Source organism: Hipposideros armiger, unplaced genomic scaffold (assembly GCF_001890085.2).
Source record: "Hipposideros armiger isolate ML-2016 unplaced genomic scaffold, ASM189008v1 scaffold_429, whole genome shotgun sequence".
Classification (NCBI taxonomy): domain Eukaryota; kingdom Metazoa; phylum Chordata; class Mammalia; order Chiroptera; family Hipposideridae; genus Hipposideros; species Hipposideros armiger.
Window position 1 is genome coordinate 1227889 of NW_017731779.1, and position 22469 is coordinate 1250357.

Sequence of the window (22469 nt, forward strand, 5' to 3'; positions counted from 1 at the left end):
AAATTCCTACTAAACACTGATATAATAGGATCAACGACAGATTGTGGGGGGAAAGGAGGAGGCACAAGGAGGTACGGAGGGAAGGCTTCTGAGGTACCCTGGCCGGCACAGAGGGGGCTGCAGACAGCATTAGTGTGAATCTTAAATTTCTGAGCACTAGGAGCAAAGACTGACATTCTTTACCTAGTATTAAAATTAAAGATCATATTCTACAGTGTAAGAACCAATAAGACTTTAGACTTGAAAAAGAACCTTCAGAGAACCTAAATGAATCTGCCAATTAAGGAAAGTTAAACCCAAGCAAAGGAAGCCCCAAATCCACATAATAGGTGACAAAAGTCTAGAGCCTAAAGCTCTTAACTTCCATCTACTATTCTTAATTTGGGCTTGCTAATAAACTGCCATGGAATGTTAAATTCACATATACCTTAAATTTTTATTTTCACATAGACAGGTTATTATCTTCAATTCTACAGAACTACAAATCTGAAGTTCCAGTCTTAATTCTAAGATCATTTGTACTGCATCAATCTAAAGTCATTCCCATTATAAACTGACCAACACTATCTCATTGGACATTACTCATGTAAGTGGCTGGTATGGAATGGTAGCTAAAGAAAATAGCCTTGAAAATGAACGTATGAAAGCATTTTTATTGCAACCAACCTAAAAATCTTCAAATAAACAAACCAGAGCTAAGCCTTAATGTGAAAGGACAGGATTCACCAAAGGACAGCCAAGAAACAAGCCTAAGGAAACCCGCACTTACCAATCTGTAGAGGCCCATCGGTCCACTGCATGGAGCCCTGTCTTTATGTTCTGTAACATCTCTCCATCTACCTCTGAAGACTGGATAATAACCAAAATCTGGTTGATTATTGAGGATTCTCTAAGAATCAGGCCAATGACAATGCACCAGTCCAGACATCCTGCCTCCATGAAGATGTGTAGCAAATACCTACATATAAACAGAAACAAATAACTGAGAAGGAAATATGGAGCTCAGTAGACTCGACAGATGTTCAGAAGGGCGCATTATCAGGAAAGGAGCCCCTGTATCTTATTTGCCCAAATATCGTGAGTAGGCATTCTGTGCTTTCAAAATGCTGAGCAACTCACCGAAGCTGGACCTGAGATTTGTGAGGCCCTTTACTTGCCAACTCCATGGAGATGTGCTCTAGCTCAGACTGAGTTAAGCTGAGTGTGGAGAAATTTTCATCCACCATTGTCCAGTCCCCATCCACCATGGAGCTACTTTCAGTCAAGTCTGTGGCTGAGCCAATACTGCATTCATCACCTGATGAAGAGGTGCCAAAAGTTATAAACTAGCTTCACGTAGAAAATGTTTTCCTTTAATTTTAAATACTGGCTGTTTCTCAGATGTTGATTTGTCAAGATTTTGAAACCAAAACATTAAATCCACTGTTAAAATTCCCACATTATATAAACAGTAGATATTAAAAAAAATCATTAGATAACTAGGCATTATGTGTCTTCAGATGGAAAAACATGCTACTACCTATGAAGTAGTCTGGCCTGCCTAAAAAAAAGAAATCTAGCTATAATTTGATCAAGTCTTTAGAGTCAATTACCAATTTACAAGAGATACAGAGGAAACGTATACTAAATCATGAAGATGCAGTCGCCAAAATCTACATTATGAGAAAATCTACATTATGAGAAAAGTCACAGACATTTCTTCAATGAACAAACTGCAAGGAAAAAAAAAAAGGAGATGGAGAAGGGAACAATCCCTAAAAAGAGAATTAAAAAACATAACAATCATAATATAGGAACCTTATTTAGATCTTGAGTAAAGCCATAAAAAACAATTATGACATTATGAAACAATTAGAATTTGAATACTTATTGGATATTTGATGGTATTAAGGAATTATTGTTAAATTTTTAAGGGATGATAATGGCATTTTTTTTAAGTCCTTTTAGAGATACATATTGAAATATTCACAGATAAAATATAGCTTGTTTTGGATTTGGTTCGAAAACACAGGAGGAAGTTGAAGAAACAAATGTGATCCTGACTTGGTAATAACTGAAGCTGGATGATGGATACATGGGGGGAGGGTGGCCAGCACCATTATACTATTATCTCAACTTTTTAAATGTTTGAAATGATCTCTTTAAAAATGGTACCACCTCATGTCCATTAGGATGGCTAATATTAAAAAAACCCAAAACACAGTAAATAAGTGGCGGTGAGGATGTGGAGAAACTGGACCCCTTATCAGTACTGGTGGGAATGCAAACTGGTACAGCTGCTGTGGAAAATATGGTGGTTCCTCAAAAAAAAGTAAAAAGAGAATTACCATATGATCTGGCAATCCTACTTCTGGGTATATACCTCAAAGAATTGAAAGCAAAGTCTCAAAGAGATGTCTGTGCTCCCATGTTTACTGCAGTATCATTCAATAACCAAAAGGTGGAAGCAACCTAAGTGTACATCGATGGATGGATGGATGAACAAAATGTGGTATGTACACATCTGAACATTGTGAACAAAAGAAGGAAATTCCCATGTATGCTATAACAGGGATGAACTCTGACAGCATTATGCTAAGTGAAATAAGCCAGTTACAAAAAGACTAATACTGTATGACACCACTTACATATATATGAGGTATCTAAAGTAGCGGAATTCAGAGAGGCAGAAAACAGAATGGTGGTTGCCAGTAGTTGGGGCAGGAGGAATGGGGAGTTGTTGTTAAATAGGTATAGGGTTTTAATTTTACAAGATGAAAAGAGTTCTGGAGATTGGTTGCCTAACAATGTGAATATAAACACTACTGAACTGTATACTTAAAATATGGTTAAGATAGTAAATTTTATGTGTATTCTACCACAATTTAAAAAAAAAATTAATGGCAGCTATAAGCCTCTCCATAAAGGAGAAGCTCAGGTAACAGTGATGTCAGACTGAAAATCAAACTTCAGGTGAATACCTGGCCATTAAGAAAACTGCAGACCACTTGCTACTTAAGCTCCTATAATTATATAAATCTAAGCAACATAAATCACTTTAAAACTTCCTCAATCTGTAACTTATTCATTATTATAAAAGCAGAGGTTGGCACATATTTTTTGGTAAAGGACCAGATAGTAAATATTTTAGGTTTTGAAGGCTCAGAGGCAAAATTAAGGATACTATGTAGGAAATTAGAAGAGAAAAAGAAAATTCGCACAAATTTTTATCAATGAGATAAAAAAAGAAGGTAACTGGGTACAATTTTTACAATACAGGTATACTTATGAGAAGAATGGAATTTTTTATATGTGGATAACATTCTGCTTGAGGTTCAAAGTTAATGTTTCTGTATCATTAAAATTGATTGCAAAATCTTCTATTAGTGCTGACCTGTAATAAGATTTTATCTATTTCATTTTACCTAAAATAAATATGGCAAAGTACAGTCAAGGCTAATTTGGTCTTGTTCTAGTAACTATCCACCTCTCCAGCAGACACTAATGGATAATCCTCAAGAATGTATCTTGAGGGCCGGCCGAGTGGCGTGATGGTTAAGAACTGGCTTGGGATGCCAGAGGGCCCCGGTTCGGATCCCACATATGAGGTCCAGTGACACTGCCCTCTACAGCTAAGATGCTGAGCAACAGCTCAACCTGGAGCTGGGCTGCTGTGAGTCGCCTGTGACAGTGGGTTGCCATGGGCTACCACGTGTAGACAGCAGCCAGCATGAGCGGCCAGCAGCCGCAGTGAGCGGCCGTCCAGAAGCCGGCGACTGATCTGCCTCACCCAGGAGAGCGCAATGATGGTGCCAACTTGGGCTAGTGAAGCAACGTCCTCCATAACTAGACTGAAGAACAAAAGGACAGCAACTTGTCGGTTCCCCTTCCCCCAATTCCCCAGCACTGTTACCATCCCCGATTCCCCAATAAAAATCTTAAAAAAAAAAAAAATGTATCTTGAAAGAAAACAGTGAATGAAGCTCTATCTCTGAAGTGCTATAGCACATAAACGTTCTTCCAGAAGAACTGAAGGAGAGCTAGGATTTAAAATGACATTTACCTTTATTAGATAATGGTGACAGGAAAGCATCTTGCATTTGTGGTCCATGGGATGAGGCTGTGTCTATCTCATGATGGGTAGGACCAATGTTGCTGAGCCAGCTCTGACTTCGTTGAACATTAGAGACACCAGCATCTATCTCAAGGTTTAAAAAAGGGTCAGCTGACTGAGACTTTAACAGCTGCTCTCCCACTGCAAGGTATGTCCAAAAACAAAGAAATAAAATGGGAATTCAAGGTGCACATACTGTCATTTCCAATTCAGCTCTTTCAGCTTCTCTCCCCACTCTCCCAATACTAAAAGTTCAAAGCCAACTACTCTCCTACACTGTATCATCCACCCATAGCCCAGGGATGTGGGATTGTAACAAAATGGACTCACTATATAATACATAATGCCATCTAGCAGTCATCTTATATCATCATATATCTTATTAGAATGGAAAAATTTTACTCTGTTCATCTTTTCAGTGACTTTCCTCGGTTCTTTAGATGACATGAAGTTTCCAAATGCTATAATGAAAGGCTTTTGTTTGAATTTTCTTAAGTAATAATAATTAGAACAGTCTTCTTTAAAAGACCTGAACTAAAAAATTTTATCTTTTAATTTTTCTTCCATCAAATTCGGTTTTACTTTGTCTTCTCCTAGTTTACATGGGCTCTCTGCATTTCTCTGGAATGAATCCTGTCAGGTAAAGTCACAATTTAGCTTATATTTGAGGTCTAAGACTAACCAATTCCAAAGCTGCTTCCCACAATAAGGTAAGTGTGGTAGCTTCTACATCCAGCCAATTCTCAGTTTGCTGCTAGTCTGAGATAACAATGGTTAGATTTATTAATTAGACGTCAATGTCGTAAGTCTTCAAGACATAGGTTCTACTGTATTTACACCCTCAGTCAAATGGTGGATGATCCAACTGATGTACAAAAACGTCTCTGAATATCAGCTGATAGTGAAATGTGTCAATACTTGGAGCAAAATATAACTTTCTCCTTGTGCAACTGACACAAAGTCTGCAGCATTACCTGTACGGAATTTTCCATTCTTGAAAGGAGAACTGATGGAGGAGGCTGGGATGATGGGAAGTGGCCAAAGGAAATCTTTGTGGAGTCTCTTCAGGGCTATCACAAAGTTGTCCACCCGGGCAGCTCGGGTACGTTCCTTGCAGAGCCAACTGATTAGTTCAAAGCCCAGCTGGGCTGCAAAGCAACCGAGGTCCTTTAGCCGAACTTCTTCTAAGAGACGCCGAGCATGTCTCCAGAGCATCATGTCAATATACATGTTCTCCGCACAGTCGCTGTCTTTACTCCATCTATAAGTGGGAACACAAGAAAGCTACAGAAAAACCTTTACCAGAAGACTTCAGATACTTTTTATGCAGTAGCACTGATAATGCTGACAAGGACGTAAAAGATCCAAGATCTAATTCTGACTGAAGAGGAAGATAAAGTATCAGGTCTCCTCCTTCATGTGATACAATGACCTGCTGACCACTACCTGGAACACAGGAGGCTCTTAAAATGTATTTGTAGAATCAATACATGGAATAGGAAGAAACAGAAAACAAACAAACCCAAACAAGGAAGAGAGTGGTGACTGCTTGAAGGAAAGAAAGGGAGCCAATAAATGCTGTATTTGAAAAGTCCAATGAAAAGAGGGAAGCAGATCAGATCAAAGAAACTAAGGAGAAGAAAAATGAAATGAGATCACTCGATGTGAGGTACACAGACACAAAAGTAAAACCAACTTTGTAAAATGAATGACTTGGCTGAATTGTCTATGATCCCTCACTCAGTGGAGCTGATGTGGCTTCACTGGTTTGGTAACTGGGTGGGGTGGTGCTTTCAGCACTACGCAGGACTGCGGGGATGCAGATCTTGCGCTGTTACTCATTAGCTGTGTGAATATAACCCAGTTTACTTTCTGGGCCTCTGTTTCTTCACCCGTACAACGTGAATAACAACAGGATCTACCCTGATAGAACTGTAAGGATTACAAGACCATACATGTGAATGCTTAGAAGCGTGCCTGGCACAATAGTGAACACTTGATCTGTATTAAACTCAGGGTATGGCCAGAGAAGCTACTGTTTGCTTGGCAACTGTTTATAGTACTCCATGGTTGCATTTTACTTGTCTATAGCCTATGATGTGTGGATGTTGTGAGTGAGGGTGACGTTAATGGGTGAGGGGGATGTGATAAGAAAAAGCAGTCAAACATCACAATAAAAAATGTTCAGTAAGCTCTATGTGCCAGGCACTGTAGGAACCATACAAACTGAATATAAAAGGACAAAGGAAGAGAAAAAACAGGAGCCAAGAACACGCAACACAGGAAGGAATACAAGGACTTCACAAACCAGAGGAAACTGTTTTATAATGTTCAGTGTGAGTTCACAGTTAACCTCTCAGGATACAATAACCTTGCGACAGCGTAGGCTGCAGCCCCTGTGGCAGTGGGTTGCCATGGGCTACCGTATGTAGCCAGCAGCCAGAGTGAGCGGCCAGCAGCCGCAGTGAGCGGCCGTCCAAAAGCCGGCGACTGATGTGCCTCGCCCGGGAAGAGCGCAATGATGGTGCCAACTTGGGCCAGTGAAGCAATGTCCTCTACAACTAGACTGAAGAACGAAACGACAGCAAATTGTCTGTTTGCCTTCCCTCAATTCCCCAGCACTGTTCCCATCCCAATTTCCCAATAAAAATCTTAAAAACAAACAAACAAACAAAACCTATCTATGGGCGATGTAGGTTTGTCCCCAGGATACACGTCCTCTTTGCTGTCCCACTGTTTAATGACTTCTCCAATCAAAAGTCACAGGAGAGTGAAGTACATGAGGACTAAATTTTTATTTTTTGTCAAGAGGAATAGTGGGAGAGAAGGATAAAACTGTTGACTGTAAGAGGCTTATGGATTATCTTCCTTTTTATTCTATTATCAGAGATGATTTAAAGTTAAGTGCATCCAGAATAGGTACATCAAGACCTACTCTAGTACAAGGAGCAGAAACTGTACAAAGAGTGAAGAAGTGAACTCTGGAGGAAGAAAAAAAAGAGCAGCCTTTTGTGTGTTCTCTAAGCTTATGGGGAATAAAAAAGGATGAGCAATGGGATCAAGGAGCTGTTTTCCTAAGACCTGATTTTACAAATGCCCTGAAATGCAATGTGTCAGAGAATGCCCTAAAAGCAGTGACTGTTTTTTATTCTCTTACCTTTTCCCAGAAGGACCAGATGGCATACTTAGTGTTTTCTGTAAGCTGAATTTACTAGCAGGAACATTTTCAGCTGACTGGGATAAACTGATGCTTCGATTCCTGAAGAACTCAAATCCACCACTTGAACTGGGTTCCTAGGATGACACCCAATGGGCAGTCAGTTAGAGAAAGATGTCACATAGGTGTGTGGCCCAGAGAAGCTGTGTGATTTTGCAACTAACCTGAGCTGTAGGTGTGGATGGGGGTGTCTCCGATTCTCCAGAGCCGATGGCTTTAAGAAATCGAATCATGTGTCGACATAAGTCCCACTTGCCTTGCTCCAGGGCTGTGTTGAACAGAAGGGTGGCATGTTGCCTACTTACTGCTGGGACTTCCATATTCTACAAAAACAACCAAGGAAGACAAGCATTCCTTTCATACTGCAAATGATTTGAGAAGATATGAGCAATTCTTTATCGCCAAGTTCCCTAAACCCAGGGAAGAAATGCAGCTGCAACACTATAGGGGCAGTTAAAGGAGCATTAAAAGGTACCATACATGAAAAAGTAAGGCAAATACTCTACTGGTGTAATGTAAATTATGATTTATTGAACTCCCATGACATACGGGATACCTTATGTGAACCTTTCATACATTCTTTCATTTCTTCTAGTGACTCTGCAAAATAGGTATAGGATTCATTTTTACAGATGAGAAAACCGAATTAAGTTACTTGCTCAAGATCAGCAAAAAAGCAAGAACATAAATCTAAGTTTGCCTGACTCCAAGAAAGCTCAGGTCCATCTCCTGTGACAGAGTTTTCTGAGGATGTGATTAAAAAAAAATCTTTGCTTTGGGCAACAGTACCGCTACATGGTCGCATCCTAAATAATTCTTTCACAAATATAACCTCACTGCTTGCCTTGACCTTCGTGGAAAGGTGCCAAACAGACAAGTTTAACTATAATTATTATCTGACAATCCATAGCAACTTAGGAATTCTGATAGAGAAAAAGTTTCCAATTCCATTGCTTGGGAGATCAGTGAAAGTCTAAGGAGTGACCTAAACCAAAAACAGCTGCATTAGCTTGTTTATATTTTTATGATTCTGTGGCTTTTTAAGACTAACCAAGGAATCACAGAATTTCATGGCTATCCAGCCTTTGCTTGAGTATCTCCTCTGGTTTCAACCAGTTGTGAGGAAGCAAATAAGTGGACAGGAAATCTGCTTTAGGCAGAGTTTCAAACCAGGTTTATGGCTAGCTTCTTACATCAATGAAAACAACTTTGCAGTAATTTGAAAGAACCTTTAAGTGTAACCTATCAAATCCGTATCAGACAGACAGGAGCAACAATCTAGCAAATGTATAATGAAGCTAATTTTCATGAGTCTCAAAGAACACATTATTTTGAGAAAAACTGCTGTGAGGGTAACTACTGTAGCAGGCCTGAGTCGTCTTACTCAGTATGAGGAGCCTAACGTAAGGTGCTCTGTTATGACCCATGTTCTAAGTCCCCTCACTAAGTCCACACTAGAAGGAAACAAATCTGTTACTGTGGGGAGCTCAGACAAACCTAGTAATATTCAAAATAATAATTATGTTTCTTATGTAATATTTCAATAATTTTATGCCAAAGTGCATGTTATAATACATTTCTTCAGTATTATTCAAAATACTGTAAACTCATTAATCTGTTTTAGGACTTTTTATGGACAAGCAGGATGAAGAAAAGAAAAATCCCTGCAGTGTTACTTTATGATATTCAAAGAAATTTTCTGCCATCATTTGATAAGACTAAATTCTTCAAGAGGAAAGATAAACTGAACAGAAACTGGAATATATTAATTCCTTATACACGATCACAGTGCCAAAACAGGACATTTCTTTCCTTATTTTCCTCCTAAGTTTAAGCTCATTAATTCTTGTATGTTTATAAGAAGAGAGCTGTTACCTGTAAGATAATAAGGTAAGAGGCAGCTGTGTCCAAATCCTGAGCCATCAAACATTCCTCAAACAAGTCCTTGGGGTTTCCAACGGCTGCAAAAAGGTAATTCCACAGGGCATATTCAGTCTTCCTGGCACAATGAACAACTGTCTGCAGGAAGAGGGGGAACTCGGTGATGAATTTCGCCACAGTGGGAAGCAGAGGATCGGGAATGGGCTCCCGTGAGGTAGCTTCTTCTTCCAGCACTTCATGGAGCATGAGCTCCAGCACGTGAGGGAAGTAAGGTAACGTGGAACAGGACTGGGCTAAAAGGAGGGCTTGCTCTCCAAGGTTCCTGAGCAGCAGCTGGCGTAGGATGTGGTGGAGGTAGATCTGAGAGGTTCTCTCCACAACACAGAAAGGGAAGAGCACCTCTAGCTGTTCCCTAGCACTGTTTCGAGCGTACAAAGAATCATAGAGTAAAGTGTCATTGACAGCACCCAAGACTAATGCATCTTCAAACAGAACAGCCAGGGGGTAAATGTTGATGTGGAAAGGCAGCATGATCCGCTGGGACAAGAAGGAATGGGGCTTGCGGCTATCCCTAGGGAAGAGAGGGAGCCAGACTTTCATCCCTGCACCTCCACAGCTCAGCCAGAGGGCCTCCAGAAGGTGACGCTTTTGTTTATTTGCTCTACACGTAGTCCAGACATTTTCAACAGACTGGGCTAGTACAACAGGAGGACAGAATGGCAGCTGAAAAAGGAGAGACAACAATCAATTTTTTCCTATTAAATTTGTAGGTTCCTAAATTCCTAGCTAGTAGTGTTTTAAAAACTTTTTCGGAAAATTAGGGTAATCTATTTAGAATTATAGTTAGTAATAGTACCCTGGTCTTTCAGAGTATGTATATTTAAATCTAAAAACAAAACAAAACCCTATGAATGTCACCAGTTAATCTTATTTTCCAATTAGAATTTGCAAATAATAATGCCTAAGGGATCACATCTGGAGCATGGAACATTTCATTATCATTTCAGGAGCTTATCCCTCACAAACAGTCTTATACCCAGAAACTTAAGATTACCTTTACATACTTTCTCAGTTTCCAAATCACAAGACAATATTCTCGTCTTAAATTCTTTTACTCCTTTATCCTAATCCCATACATTCTTAGTGTTTTAAATGACTTGCACTTTACTCACAAGTTTCCTTTGGTTAGGGTTATTGTCCTTCTCCCGGATCTGCGGGCCTGACCTGTCCCTCTGCATCATAATGAGCTGTCCTGCAAGGTTTAGCATAATGCTCTCTGCATCACGAGCCTGAAAGAAAAGTTAAAAAAATACTAATATATAGGTATGTTTTCAGCACTTCCCTCCCAATCCTTAAGGTTTACAGGTTAAATGACCAACAATATTTATTGAGTGTGTACTATACACAGCTCTTCTGTTAGGCTCTGTGGGAGTACAAGAAGCTTTCTGGCAAGGGTCGGAAAACCTTAACACAATGCAATTAATGAACAATACAAATGAATATAAAATGAGGGCTGAGTTGAATTATCCTGGAAAAACTAAGAGAACTTTAGAAGTCCATAAAAATGAGAGTTCACTTCAGTGATGTAGGTGACAAAGCTAATGAAGGCTGAAAGGATGAAGTAGTGCTTTAAGGATGAGGAAGACATACATGAGTAGATTGCAAATGGCAACTGGACATGGAGCTGAACTTGCATCCTCCACAACTAAGATTGAAGGACAACAACTTGACTTGGAGCTGATAGTCCTGGAAAAACTCAATGTTCCCCTTCCCTAATCCCCAATAAAAATCTTTAAAAAAAAAAAAAGAAATGGCAAAGTGTCCAGAGGATGCATGGACTCTGCCGTTCATTTTTGCTTTAGGCCACATCTGGGAAGGTAGTAAGTGTCATACGAACTGTTGTTAATTTACAAAGAAGTAGAAATAACAAAAATAAAAACCATAAAGTCTCTAAGTAATTGTCACAAAGCCCGAGAATTTCCCTTGGAAAGAAATCTTTAGTTCCCCATTAGCACATAATGACATGAAAACTAAAAATTTGATTATCTGTCCATAACACATGATAAGTAACAATTTGGAGGTAGAAGAAGGAAAAATGGAATTTAGGAGGTGTGTGGAACTGTAAGAGCTAGATGTGTGTGGCAAAAGAAAAACGAACATGCAAATATAAGAATCAGAACAGTATGGAGACTGACATAGGGACAAACACTTCAAGAGACCTAAGAGCATTTACTGCAATCCACTACAATATGACTAATGTTCCACTGACGACTTTTAAGTTGTAAAATGGTAAATTTTACCACTATATTTCACATTACCTCATTAAAAACCAAAAAAAAATTTTTTTTTCAGCTGTATCCATGCATTCAACATTTTCTGCCAATAATGTTTACAATATGTAAGAGAACAGATGACCACGACAGCATTCTCAGGCAACTTTAATGAACTTTTCAGAAACTTACTATAACATAAAGGCAGGGACTACCTGTATCCTCAAAATGCTAAATTTAAAGGAACCCAACACACCATCTCTTATCCTAAAAAGTCCTTGGCAGATGATTCTCATGGGGAGTTTCCGAGACAAGGAGCTCACTCTCATGAGGGAGGCCATCTTACTGTTGAACAGTTCTCGTTGTTAGTTTTATTTTTTTAATCTTTAATATTAAGACTTGCTTTGCTGTAGCAATCCCGTTCTTGCCTCTGTGCAAGATGTAATAATCTATTTCCTATTATATTTCAACTTCTTAATTTGCTCTTTACCAAGTTAGGTATCTCCTCTTAAAATGGGGCACTCAGTACTACTGATGACACTGATTGCCTATTTTATCTGTGATACAAGAGTCCCTTTTTCTTCTTAGTATGAAAACTTCAAATGTGATTAAAAGTATAGAGAACAATACAATGAACCCCTATATTTCCATCATCCAGATTCACAATTGTCAAGATTTTGCCACATTTGTTCCATTTATCCTTTTTCTTTTTATTTATTTTGCCAAAGTATTTTAAAGGAAGATAGCATGCCATTTTACCCATATACACTTAATCTACATCTCCAAAATATATGAAAATTTGCTTATATAATCACAATGCTAGTATCACAACTAATACATTTCACAATTATCCGTTAGTGTTATCTCAGTCCATATTTAATTACTTCTAATTGCTTAAAGAATGTCTTTTTATAGTCGGTTTGAATCAGGATACAAATCAACTTACACATTGCATTTGGTTGTTATGGCTCTAAAGTGTTATTTAGAAGTCTCCCCCCCCTCCCCCCGGTTATTGACTTATAGCTGTCCTATAGAATGTTCTACATTCTGCTTCCTTGTGGTGTTAAACTAAATCTCTATCCTTGTATTTCCTGTGAATAAAAGTTTGATTCAATTCAAGCTCAATGTTTTTGGTAGTAATTCTTTATGTGAACTTCATGTTGCATCACCCTGGGAAGCACATGCCACATCTGGTTCTCCCACTTCTACTGATGTTAAAATTTATTAATAAGGCTTGGGTATGACCATCTGATACCTTCACTGTAAAGTTTCCCACCAATCTTTCAACTGATGGTTTCATCTAATAATTGTTGCCTTAATCAGTCACTTCCTCAGGTGATTAATTCTTACATTCCTTCCACATTGTTTATACCTAGAGTTCTTCTGGAAGACAGAGCTTTCTCGTATCAACTAGGACTATCTGGTTATCATGAACTATATAGACTTGAACGAAATGGGACCTATATATATATATATTTTTTTTAAAGGTTTTTTTATTGGGGAATTAGGGGAAGGGGAACAGATAAGTTGCTGTCGTTTTGTTCTTCAGTCTAGTTGTGGAGGACGTTGCTTCACTGGCCCAAGTTGGCACCATCATTGCGCTCTTCCTGGGCGAGGCACATCAGTCGCCGGCTTTTGGACGGCCGCTCACGCAGGCTGCTGGCTACACACGGTAGCCCATGGCAACCCACTGCCACAGGGGCTGCAGCCTACGCCGTCCCCGGCGACTCACAGCAGCCCAGCTCCAGGTTGAGCTGTTGTTCAGCATCTTAGCTGCGGAGGGCAGTATCACTGGCCCTCATATGTGGGATCCAAACCGGGGTCCTCTGGCGTCACAAACCAGTTCTTAACCATCGCGCCGCTCGGCCGGCCCTGGGACCTATATTTTAAAAGAGTTTAATGGGGCCGGCCGAGCGGCGCGATGGTTAAGAACTGGTTTGTGACGCCAGAGGGCCCCGGTTCGGATCCCACATATGAGGGCCAGTGACACTGCCCTCCGCAGCTAAGATGCTGAACAACAGCTCAACCTGGAGCTGGGCTGCCGTGAGTCGCCGGCGATGGCGTAGGCTGCAGCCCCTGTGGCAGTGGGTTGCCATGGGCTACCGTGTGTAGCCAGCAGCCAGCGTGAGCGGCCAGCAGCCGCAGTGAGCGGCCGTCTAGAAGCCGGTGACTGATCTGCCTCACCCGGGAAAAGCGCAATGATGGTGCCAACTTGGGCCAGTGAAGCAACGTCCTCCACAACTAGACTGAAGAACAAAACGACAGCAACTTGTCTGTTCCCCTTCCCCCAATTCCCCAGCACTGTTCCCTTCCCCCCAATACCCCAATAAAAATCTTTTAAAAAAATAAAAAAGAGTTTAATGGAAGTGCCTTAATAGGCAGTAAAGGACAGACTGAGCAGACAGGGATGACAAATCTACATAGAATATTCCTTTGAAAATGGGTTCCACATTGAAATGAAGTTTGGAAACCACTGGTACAACGGAAGAGCCTTGGGATAGAAGTTATGTGACTTGGGTCCTGGTGGCACCATTACACTCTGTTACGTTAACCAGAAACTATGGCATTATCCTTTCTCTTTCCTCATAATGAACTATTCATGGAGGCTTCTATACTTTATATATATTGGGTTGTCGGAAAAGTCATGATGTATTTTTCTATGTTTTTCATTGCAAAAATGTGTCATGACTTTTCCGACAACCCAATACTCCACTTCTTTCCATCTTCTTTGTCACGGTTCAAGTTTGGGCCACTAACACAATTTACCTAAATCACTACAATGGCCTCCCAGTTACTCTCCCTATGTACAGTTTTGTTCCTATTCTGGTTCATTTTCCTCCTTACAGTTAAGGTAAATGTTACAAAGTTTAAAACTAGTAATAGCCATCTTAAAACACTTTAGACTTTAAGGTAAAGCCTAAAGTCCGTATTATCAGTAGAATCCATGTCGTCTCGGACATCCTATTCTATGCTCCAGTCACTCTGAAATTCTTCCAAATCCCTGTATATGTCATGCTCTCTTTATCTATGGACCTTTGCACTACTACTGTTCCTTCTGCCTGAAATTTCCCATCTTTTAGATAACCACCACTCATTCATTCTTCAGGTTTCAATTTAAATGATACAGAAATTTTCTTTGATTGTTTAGACTACTCCAGGTTTTTGTTATATAGTCTTAATCTGTATTACTTTTTTGTACACACATTGCAAAAAATTATGTATATAATTATTTATTTATTGAACAGAAACTATGCTTGTTTAGTTTGTCACTGTAACCCAACATTCACATACAAGGCACATTCTAGACATTTAGTATTTATTTACTGAATAAATAGTTCCCGATTATTAACTTAAAACATTAAAAACTGAGATGAAAACTCCAAAGAGCTCTGATAATAGAATAGTACCTGCTGTGGCATTTTCAAGTTGATTCCATTCTCTGTACTCACTGATGTCAGAGTGACAGATACCACCAGGAAAGGGTGAGGAATGTAGCGTGACATGGAGACTTCTTGAAGAACTTGAATACCAGCAGTAGTATTTGGACTGCAAAAGAAAAAAGAGAAGAAACCCATACACCTCAACAACAATGCTAACAAGGTTTTTTCCCCCCTTCTTTTATGCTACTAATACTATTGGATTTCATGCTTACAGAGGACCCAAATGCCTTCTACCTATTGTTCTCTCCTCCCCAAGTATCCTTCAAGCATAGACTGACAAGGTTGAGGCATACAAAGAACACATATGGAGATGGGGGAGAAAGAAAGGGAATATGATATAGAAGGAAAGGAAAAACTAAGGAAGAAGCTATAGAAATAGCTTGGTTGGTTGAGAAAGGACATGGGTTCTATCTGAGACTACTAAGATTTCTTAATTTTTATCTTTACATTACTGCTCAATCACTAAGCTAATTCAACAAATATACACTTCATGCCTGTTTAAGAAAAGAAACAAAAAACATCTGAGAGCAAAATAAAACTCAAGAAGCATTGTCTAACTGTTGAAAGCCAACCCGATGCCAAGAATAGAGGTGACACATAGCAACAGGACTGTTGGTTTCTCCTGCCCCAACTACAGCCACCTAGCTGGTGGAAAATGTGAGTATGGTAAGGACATGCTTCCAAAGGCCTTAAAGCTGTGGCACACCTTAACTGACCCAAGTGTCTGGAACATGGGTAGTTACTAACCACTTGTTTTCAAGGCTGTGAAAAAATTAGTACCTAATGGTTTACACCATCTCAAATTAGATTTTTTTTAATGAATCCAGTAAGACTAGCTGAAGAAGTTAGTGCAGGTTTATTTACTTAAAAAATAAGTAGCTAAAAAATAACTACTGTAAGAATATCACTAATTAAAATTACTTGCTTTTTTAACTCTTAAAACAAAGCAAACTAAATATAAAATTAGAGTAACTGTTTTTTTTTTTTTTAAAGATTTTATTGGGGAATTGGGGGAGGGTTAACAGACAAGTTGCTGTCCTTTTGTTCTTGTCTAGTTGTGGAGGACGTGGCTTCACTGGCCCATGTTGGTATTATCATTGCGCTCTTCCCGGGTGAGGCAGATCAGTCGCCGTCCACTGGACGGCTGCTCACGGAGGCTCTTGGCAGCTCACGCCGGCTGCCGACCTCTCACGCCTGCTGCCAGCCACTCACGGTAGCTTACGGCAGCCTGCTGCAGCCTCACTGCAGCTTACATCATTGCCAGCAACTCACGGCAGCCCAGCTCCAGGTTTAGCTATTGTTCACCATCTTAGCTGTAGAGAGTGCAGCGTAACTGGCCCTCATGTGGGATCTGAACCGGGGCCCTGATGCTCAGAGCTGGCATCCCAAGCCAACTCTTAACCAATGCGCCACTCGGCCAGCTCTAGAGTAACTATTTTGAGAAAATAAAAACTACAGAGGAAACATGATACACAGGAGCAAAAAGTGACTTGTCATATGCTACATACTTACCCATCAGACTTTCTTTCAATACTGTACAGGCATATTGAACAGTCTGCTCTAAATACTATTACCATGTCCCGGAAGACACTAAGCAGTAATGTTTCTGCTTGTGCTTTGGTGACATGAGCAAAGGCATTGTCCAGATTAGATGTTCGCAAGTAAACTCTGAGCTGAAGAAAACAAAAATAAAGAAAATTGTAAAAACAAGATGCCTACAATAGATGACTAAATCTATGTGTTCAGACATATTATTTTTTTCTTATCTGACTTTTTTCCAAGTAAGAGGAGTTAAAGGACTAATCTGAGCATTAATAATAATGTTTATATTTTGATAGGGAAGGATTGTTCTACAAATAAAAGATGAAGTGAACAAAACTGTGAATGTACTATCATGATATACCTTTCAGACCTGAATTTAGACCTGATTTAAGGACAACAGCAGTTTTGAATGTTTAACAGCTAAATATCATTAGAAAAAGTTATCTAGAAGTCCTGATTATCCCTTTAAATTTTTTAAAATAGTTAACCATTAACTAAAAATGACAAATTCTTGATTAAAAAATAAAGTTTTATTTTCCAATAACTTATATTTATATAAAACCAAATAGTGTTTAATATCTTTAAAATACAATAATCTGTTATTTTTGAGAGAAAAACTTACCTCTTCTTGATGGTCACTTATGTTATAACATGCAAGGACAACAAAATCCTTCCACCAGGCTAAGCCACCTGTCACAATCATATTTTGCTCCTTAAAAGAAAACCATAAAAAAAATTTACCTTTATGCTGCCAGAAATTATAATAAGTAATACACTTATAAAATATTCCTAAGCAGACAATGAAAGCTCAAATTATTTCTGCTCTAGTCTCTATCCCCCCAATTAAGCATTTCTCTTGGGCTTTTATTAATGATTCGTGCCCTATTTTGAAAAAAATAAACACTTCTGTAAGACAGGAAATACATCATTCAAAATAATTGGGTACCAAGTAGAATAATTATTCCCACATTCAAAAGACCTTGGTTTAAATTTTGGCTTTATCATTTATCAGCTGCTTGACTCTGAATCCTAGTTTCTCTTCTATAAAATGCCCAGTAATGCCCTCACTGGGTTGTTATGAAGATCAGTACAGTAACATATGAAAGCACCTTAAGGTGCCTAGTTCAGAGCAGGCACCCATTAAATGTTAATGTCCTTCTCTTTTCCTATTGATTAGTGCAAAATCCAACTGTGTATGTTTAGATGCTACCCAAATATTTATACCACAAACAGACAAACAGGGAAATGATCTCAAATTTTGTGGAAATTTATTCTGATCAAATCTGATTAACTCAACCTGGAACATCAGAGTAAAATCCTGAAGTTAAAAAATTATATAACGAGAATTAAAAACAAACCAACTATCTCAATACAAAACCCTTCATCAAATATCAAGTACTTTATCAGAACTGACTTAGATATACTCTACCATCATTTTTTAATATTTCATTTTCTTTATTTTTAGTAAGTAAGCAGTGGCTTATAGTTACTTCATATTGTAGTTCTTTTATATTTTGAGAAATCAGTTTTTAATTTCAAAAATACTAACCTGCGTAATGTTTCCAAAAAGCTTCCATTTTTTGGTGAGTAAAGAGTAATGTGCAAAACCAAACTTGCCAACCACAGCAATATTCTGTCCAAGCTTATCAATAGCTGAAAACTGATTAAAAAAAACAATTAAGAACTCTTTGTTGCAAATGTATACACTTTATTAGGTACAGAGAGCTTAGTATTGCATCAGGCAAATACTATTAATAAATGTTTGTTAATTGAATTAAATGTAAAATACAAATTAAAAAAAATCTGTTTATACATAAGTTACATTTGGCTAAATTATAGATGTTATACACTAACAATTTACAAGGTATCAAATATTAAAATTTTACTTTTATCAATGCACCCATTGAAAGGCTCAATTCCCAGAATGCCTCTTGCAGCAAATGCTATCCAATTTAAGTTAACACTAACAAAATAACAAATAACTCACCCGTATAGGCCAATTGCTCTCTAGATAGGTGCTGGAAATCTATAGAAAATACCACATCAGTTTGGTAAGAATTCTGAAATGTATTTAAACTTAAAGCATTAACATCACAATATGAGATTCATTTTCCTGAACAATAGTTGGTGTTCCCAAATAATGGGTGTTACTAGCAGATAATACTTGGAATTTAACATGTGTATACCAGCCAATATTTCACATCTCCTGTCTTAATCATTTCATTATAAGTTTCTAGACATCAGGTTTTTCTTTTTTCCTCTACACTGTTTTTTTTTGTTTTAAATACTGAACACTCAAAAAATACAAATTGACAAAAGATTTTTAGAGAAGCACCCATAAGGGCAACCAAGAATTGTGGAGATAAATAGTTTGGGTTTGCTGATCTGAACCATCCCAAGACAATCTTATTTAATAAAACTAGAGCCTCGGGCCGGCCGAGTGGCTCAGTTGGTTAAGAGCTCACTCAAGAGTTTGAGCTCTGAGCAACAGCGGTTCGAGTCCAGCCCGAGCTGAGCAGCCGCTGAGCTGCCAACAGGTAGCAGGATGGCTCAGCTAAAAAACAAACAAACAAACAAAAAACTAGAGCCTCAGCAAGAGTTCTATTTTTGCTTTTTATTGGGAATATCTTTCTTTTTACATTTTTCTGATTAAAAAAGCAATACATGCTTATAAAACTTAAACAATGTAAAAATGTACAAAGAGGACAAAATGGAATTCTGGGGTTACATCACTGCTCAGGGATAACCACTGGTTAGCTTTTACTCTCTCTAAATACACATCCATATATATGCAAGACTGTGTATAAGCTACTATTTTTTATTGGGGTGCTCAGCTTACTCATCTATGAAATTTTATGTATTTCAGATATTAACTCTTTATCGGCAACGTAAGTAGTAAAAATACCTTCTCATGTTGTCTTACATCTTTGTACACGGGGTTCTTGTATCACTAACAATTTTGAACTTAAAGAATTCTCTATGAGCTATCAATGTAGATTAAATAAATTCCAGCTTTACTGAGACTGTGGCCTCTCTGCTAGCCTATTGATTAAGTAGTTTTCATGAGGACAGGGTGAATGTGGGATGAAAATTAACAGAATGACAGAACAAAGGAAGAATCTTCTGTTCCTTGAATAAATTTATTCGAAAAAAAAGTATCACATATTTTTTAAAACGCCAAATTAAAAATCCAAGTATATGCAGTCAAATCCAGTAAGATTCTTTGTGTAATGTGAAGACAAAACAAATACCAAGTAAAAATAATATGCTGAAAACATATGCATTAATCTTGATAAATTTATACAACTATTTGTTACACTTGGCTTATTATCTAGTAAGCCCACCTAAATTCTAAGTAAATTAATAGCTTTTAGTATGTTAGGAAATTCTAAAATGCCAGTGTTGGTTTGTGGAAGGCTACCCTACAGAATTAAATATAACAGTGCCACAATATATGCTTGAAGAATGCTTATCTTGTATTTTAACAGATATGCTGTACCATTCAAGCAAATTAATAAAATTCACCATGACAGGTGAAATTAGTTCACAATAATGGCAATCTGAAGTGATGATCAGGTGGTAAAATAAAAGTTGAAAGTAGTTTTGTAGGAGGCTGTAAATGAAATTTTTGTTTTGGATGAAGAAAATAGTTGGAGAAGTATGTACCTGGAGTACAATTGAGCCAGTCACTCATGACACTAAAAAGAACCGCCTCTTTCCCCAAATCTTGGTGTGTCATAAGTATGTATGAAACATACATACTTATGTATGGATGGGTAATGTGTGAGGTGGGATCTCACTGCCAAAGTGAATTCCAACAAAAAGAGTTTCTAATCATGGGAACCTAGGTTAAATCTTATCAGATGATCACACTCTGATGAATACCCACAGGAAAAAAACAATTTATTCTTTCAATCTCCAAAAGTGTATGAGGTGCCACAAATGGCAAATGGTTTATTTTCAAAACTCAAAGTGTAAGTTTAAACTGCTTTATTACTCATGTAGTTTCACGTCTGAAGATGCGATAAGATGAGAATAAAAAGTTTTATTTCCTCATGAAGTCACCTTTATTGATCGGTGTCACCTAAACTTTGAGCTCTACCTCTAATACCAACCAGAAATGGCAAAAGTAAGGAAAGAGGCAGCTAATGAATAATGAAAAAACTCAGGTCAGGACTGCATTACTCAAGGCACCAGTCATACCACAGCACTAATAAACTCAGTGCTAAGGTATAAAATTTCTACCTCGTAACATCTTAGGATTCTTCAATCTCTCAAAGAACCTAATTTTTCCCCTTAAAGTCGTTCTGCTAAAACCCTACCTACTGCCTAGACTACTTCTGTCTGTAACTGGTTAGACTGTGAGAGTCCTTGTCCTAGCAGATTTGACCTATGCCAAATACCACACCTGGAACATTTGATACACATGGAAGGAATTAGAGTAAATTGTTTATAAATCAAATGGTCTTTTAAATTCTGTTAACTTCCCTAATGTAGCATCTGATACATTTTGTAGGTGTTTATCTCCCGCATTTTGTGAAGATTATTCTTTCCAAATAGTTAGCAAGATTAACTACAAAACCCACATTTCAGAACAGTGGATGCTAATGATTCATGCATGCACCTTTCAGAAATAAATGTTTATATTATACAAACACCAAGTACTGAAATAAATGGCAATCAAAGAAGGAATATACTCTAAAGCCATAAGGGTATTGTGGTTGTCTTTTTAAAAATTTCTATTAGTTGTGCTCTGTCAACAAACCACTTTCAAAATTTTAAAAATTTGTAGTTAGGAAAACTAAATTCAAACAACAACAATAACAACAACAACAACAACAACAACAACAACGAAAAGCACCATTTCTACCAGAAGCTACTAATCCTGTTTGTGACAAGTATGTATTTATGTTGTTTTAGTTAAAGGAAAAAACATAGTTAACAGAATCTTCTGATCAAGTAATAATGAATATAAGGTAGAAGGCTTAAACAAACAAAAAATTCAGTAATCCAGGTGAAGAAAAGACAGAGCAGCAGAATTAGTTGGAGCTCATTTGATGAACTCTAAGCTGTACAAAAAGCATACAAAGTGTGAATCACGCAAACAAAGCCACTTTGAGGAGTATGTGGGCACTTATCCTAGAAGGAGGAATATGTTGAAGGGGGAATTAAACAGGCACCCTTGCTTCTTCAGGGAATCATTACTAATGGCTAAAAAGCCCGCAAGGTAAAACATTAGCATATGGACACTGTAAACCACCCTACCAAAACACCACTATAACACTGCATTGACTCATGTGGCTGGAGTACCAGGAAACAAAGTATAGGGCAAATCTAAGTAAAAACACTACCAAATAGGCACATTCTAGGTTTTAGCTCAAGGTCAACAGCATATTATATGATTCCACAATTAGTACCTAGGTTTTAAAATAGGTTAGACTGTTACTATTACTTTAATTTATATTATGGTATGGATGAGTCTGTCACTACTCTGCTGTGTGACCTTGGGCAAGTTGCTTAACTTCCCTGAGCCTCAGTTTTCTCATGTATAAAATCCAGTTGGACTACATGATCTCTAAGGCCCTTCCAGCTCTAAAAATTCTGTGAGTCTATTATAACTTAATTGTTTTGAGAGTACAACTCTGGCATTAATTTTATTAGTTTTCAGGAAACTAAAAAAAATGAGGTAAAATTAGAGTTAAACACGTTCATCTTTATGAATATTTTAGATATCTGAAGAACAGAATATACATAGGAATCTTGCTAGTATCTACTTTGTCTAAAGTTTTAAAATCAGTGTTACATGGCTTCTAATATGGGACACTTCATAGATGGCTAAGAATCACAGAATCACTGAATTTTTGAGCTGGAAGGAAATTCAATTTTTGTTATTGCCTGATGGATTTTTGAGTTCCAGACCTACCTTCTTTGATCCTCTGCTCTACTTGGCTCTCTGGCAACACAGACCTGGCTAGGCAGAACTGGCATTGATGCTAGGTCAGTGTAGAATGAATAGTTCAAAGTAT

General features: G+C 38.0%; 1 protein-coding gene across 5 annotated transcripts in view; it reads right to left on the reverse strand.

The window, feature by feature from the left end:
* RIC1 (RIC1 partner of RAB6A GEF complex) overlaps nucleotides 1-22469 on the reverse strand; it is a 103232-nt gene that overhangs the window by 2677 nt on the left and 78086 nt on the right. For 4 of the 5 annotated variants that reach the window (XM_019664719.1, XM_019664720.1, XM_019664718.1 and 1 more), the window contains 13 exons: nucleotides 18431-18469; nucleotides 17993-18103; nucleotides 17066-17155; nucleotides 16414-16574; nucleotides 14869-15007; nucleotides 10364-10480; nucleotides 9186-9914; nucleotides 7475-7633; nucleotides 7251-7387; nucleotides 5068-5354; nucleotides 4043-4234; nucleotides 1120-1297; nucleotides 770-958 (listed from right to left, as the gene is read on the reverse strand). In XM_019664719.1, coding sequence (XP_019520264.1) covers nucleotides 770-958; nucleotides 1120-1297; nucleotides 4043-4234; nucleotides 5068-5354; nucleotides 7251-7387; nucleotides 7475-7633; nucleotides 9186-9914; nucleotides 10364-10480; nucleotides 14869-15007; nucleotides 16414-16574; nucleotides 17066-17155; nucleotides 17993-18103; nucleotides 18431-18469 — 2528 coding nt within the window. The remainder of the gene's footprint in view (nucleotides 1-769; nucleotides 959-1119; nucleotides 1298-4042; nucleotides 4235-5067; nucleotides 5355-7250; nucleotides 7388-7474; nucleotides 7634-9185; nucleotides 9915-10363; nucleotides 10481-14868; nucleotides 15008-16413; nucleotides 16575-17065; nucleotides 17156-17992; nucleotides 18104-18430; nucleotides 18470-22469) is intronic. The other variant, XM_019664721.1, reaches the window with a different exon arrangement.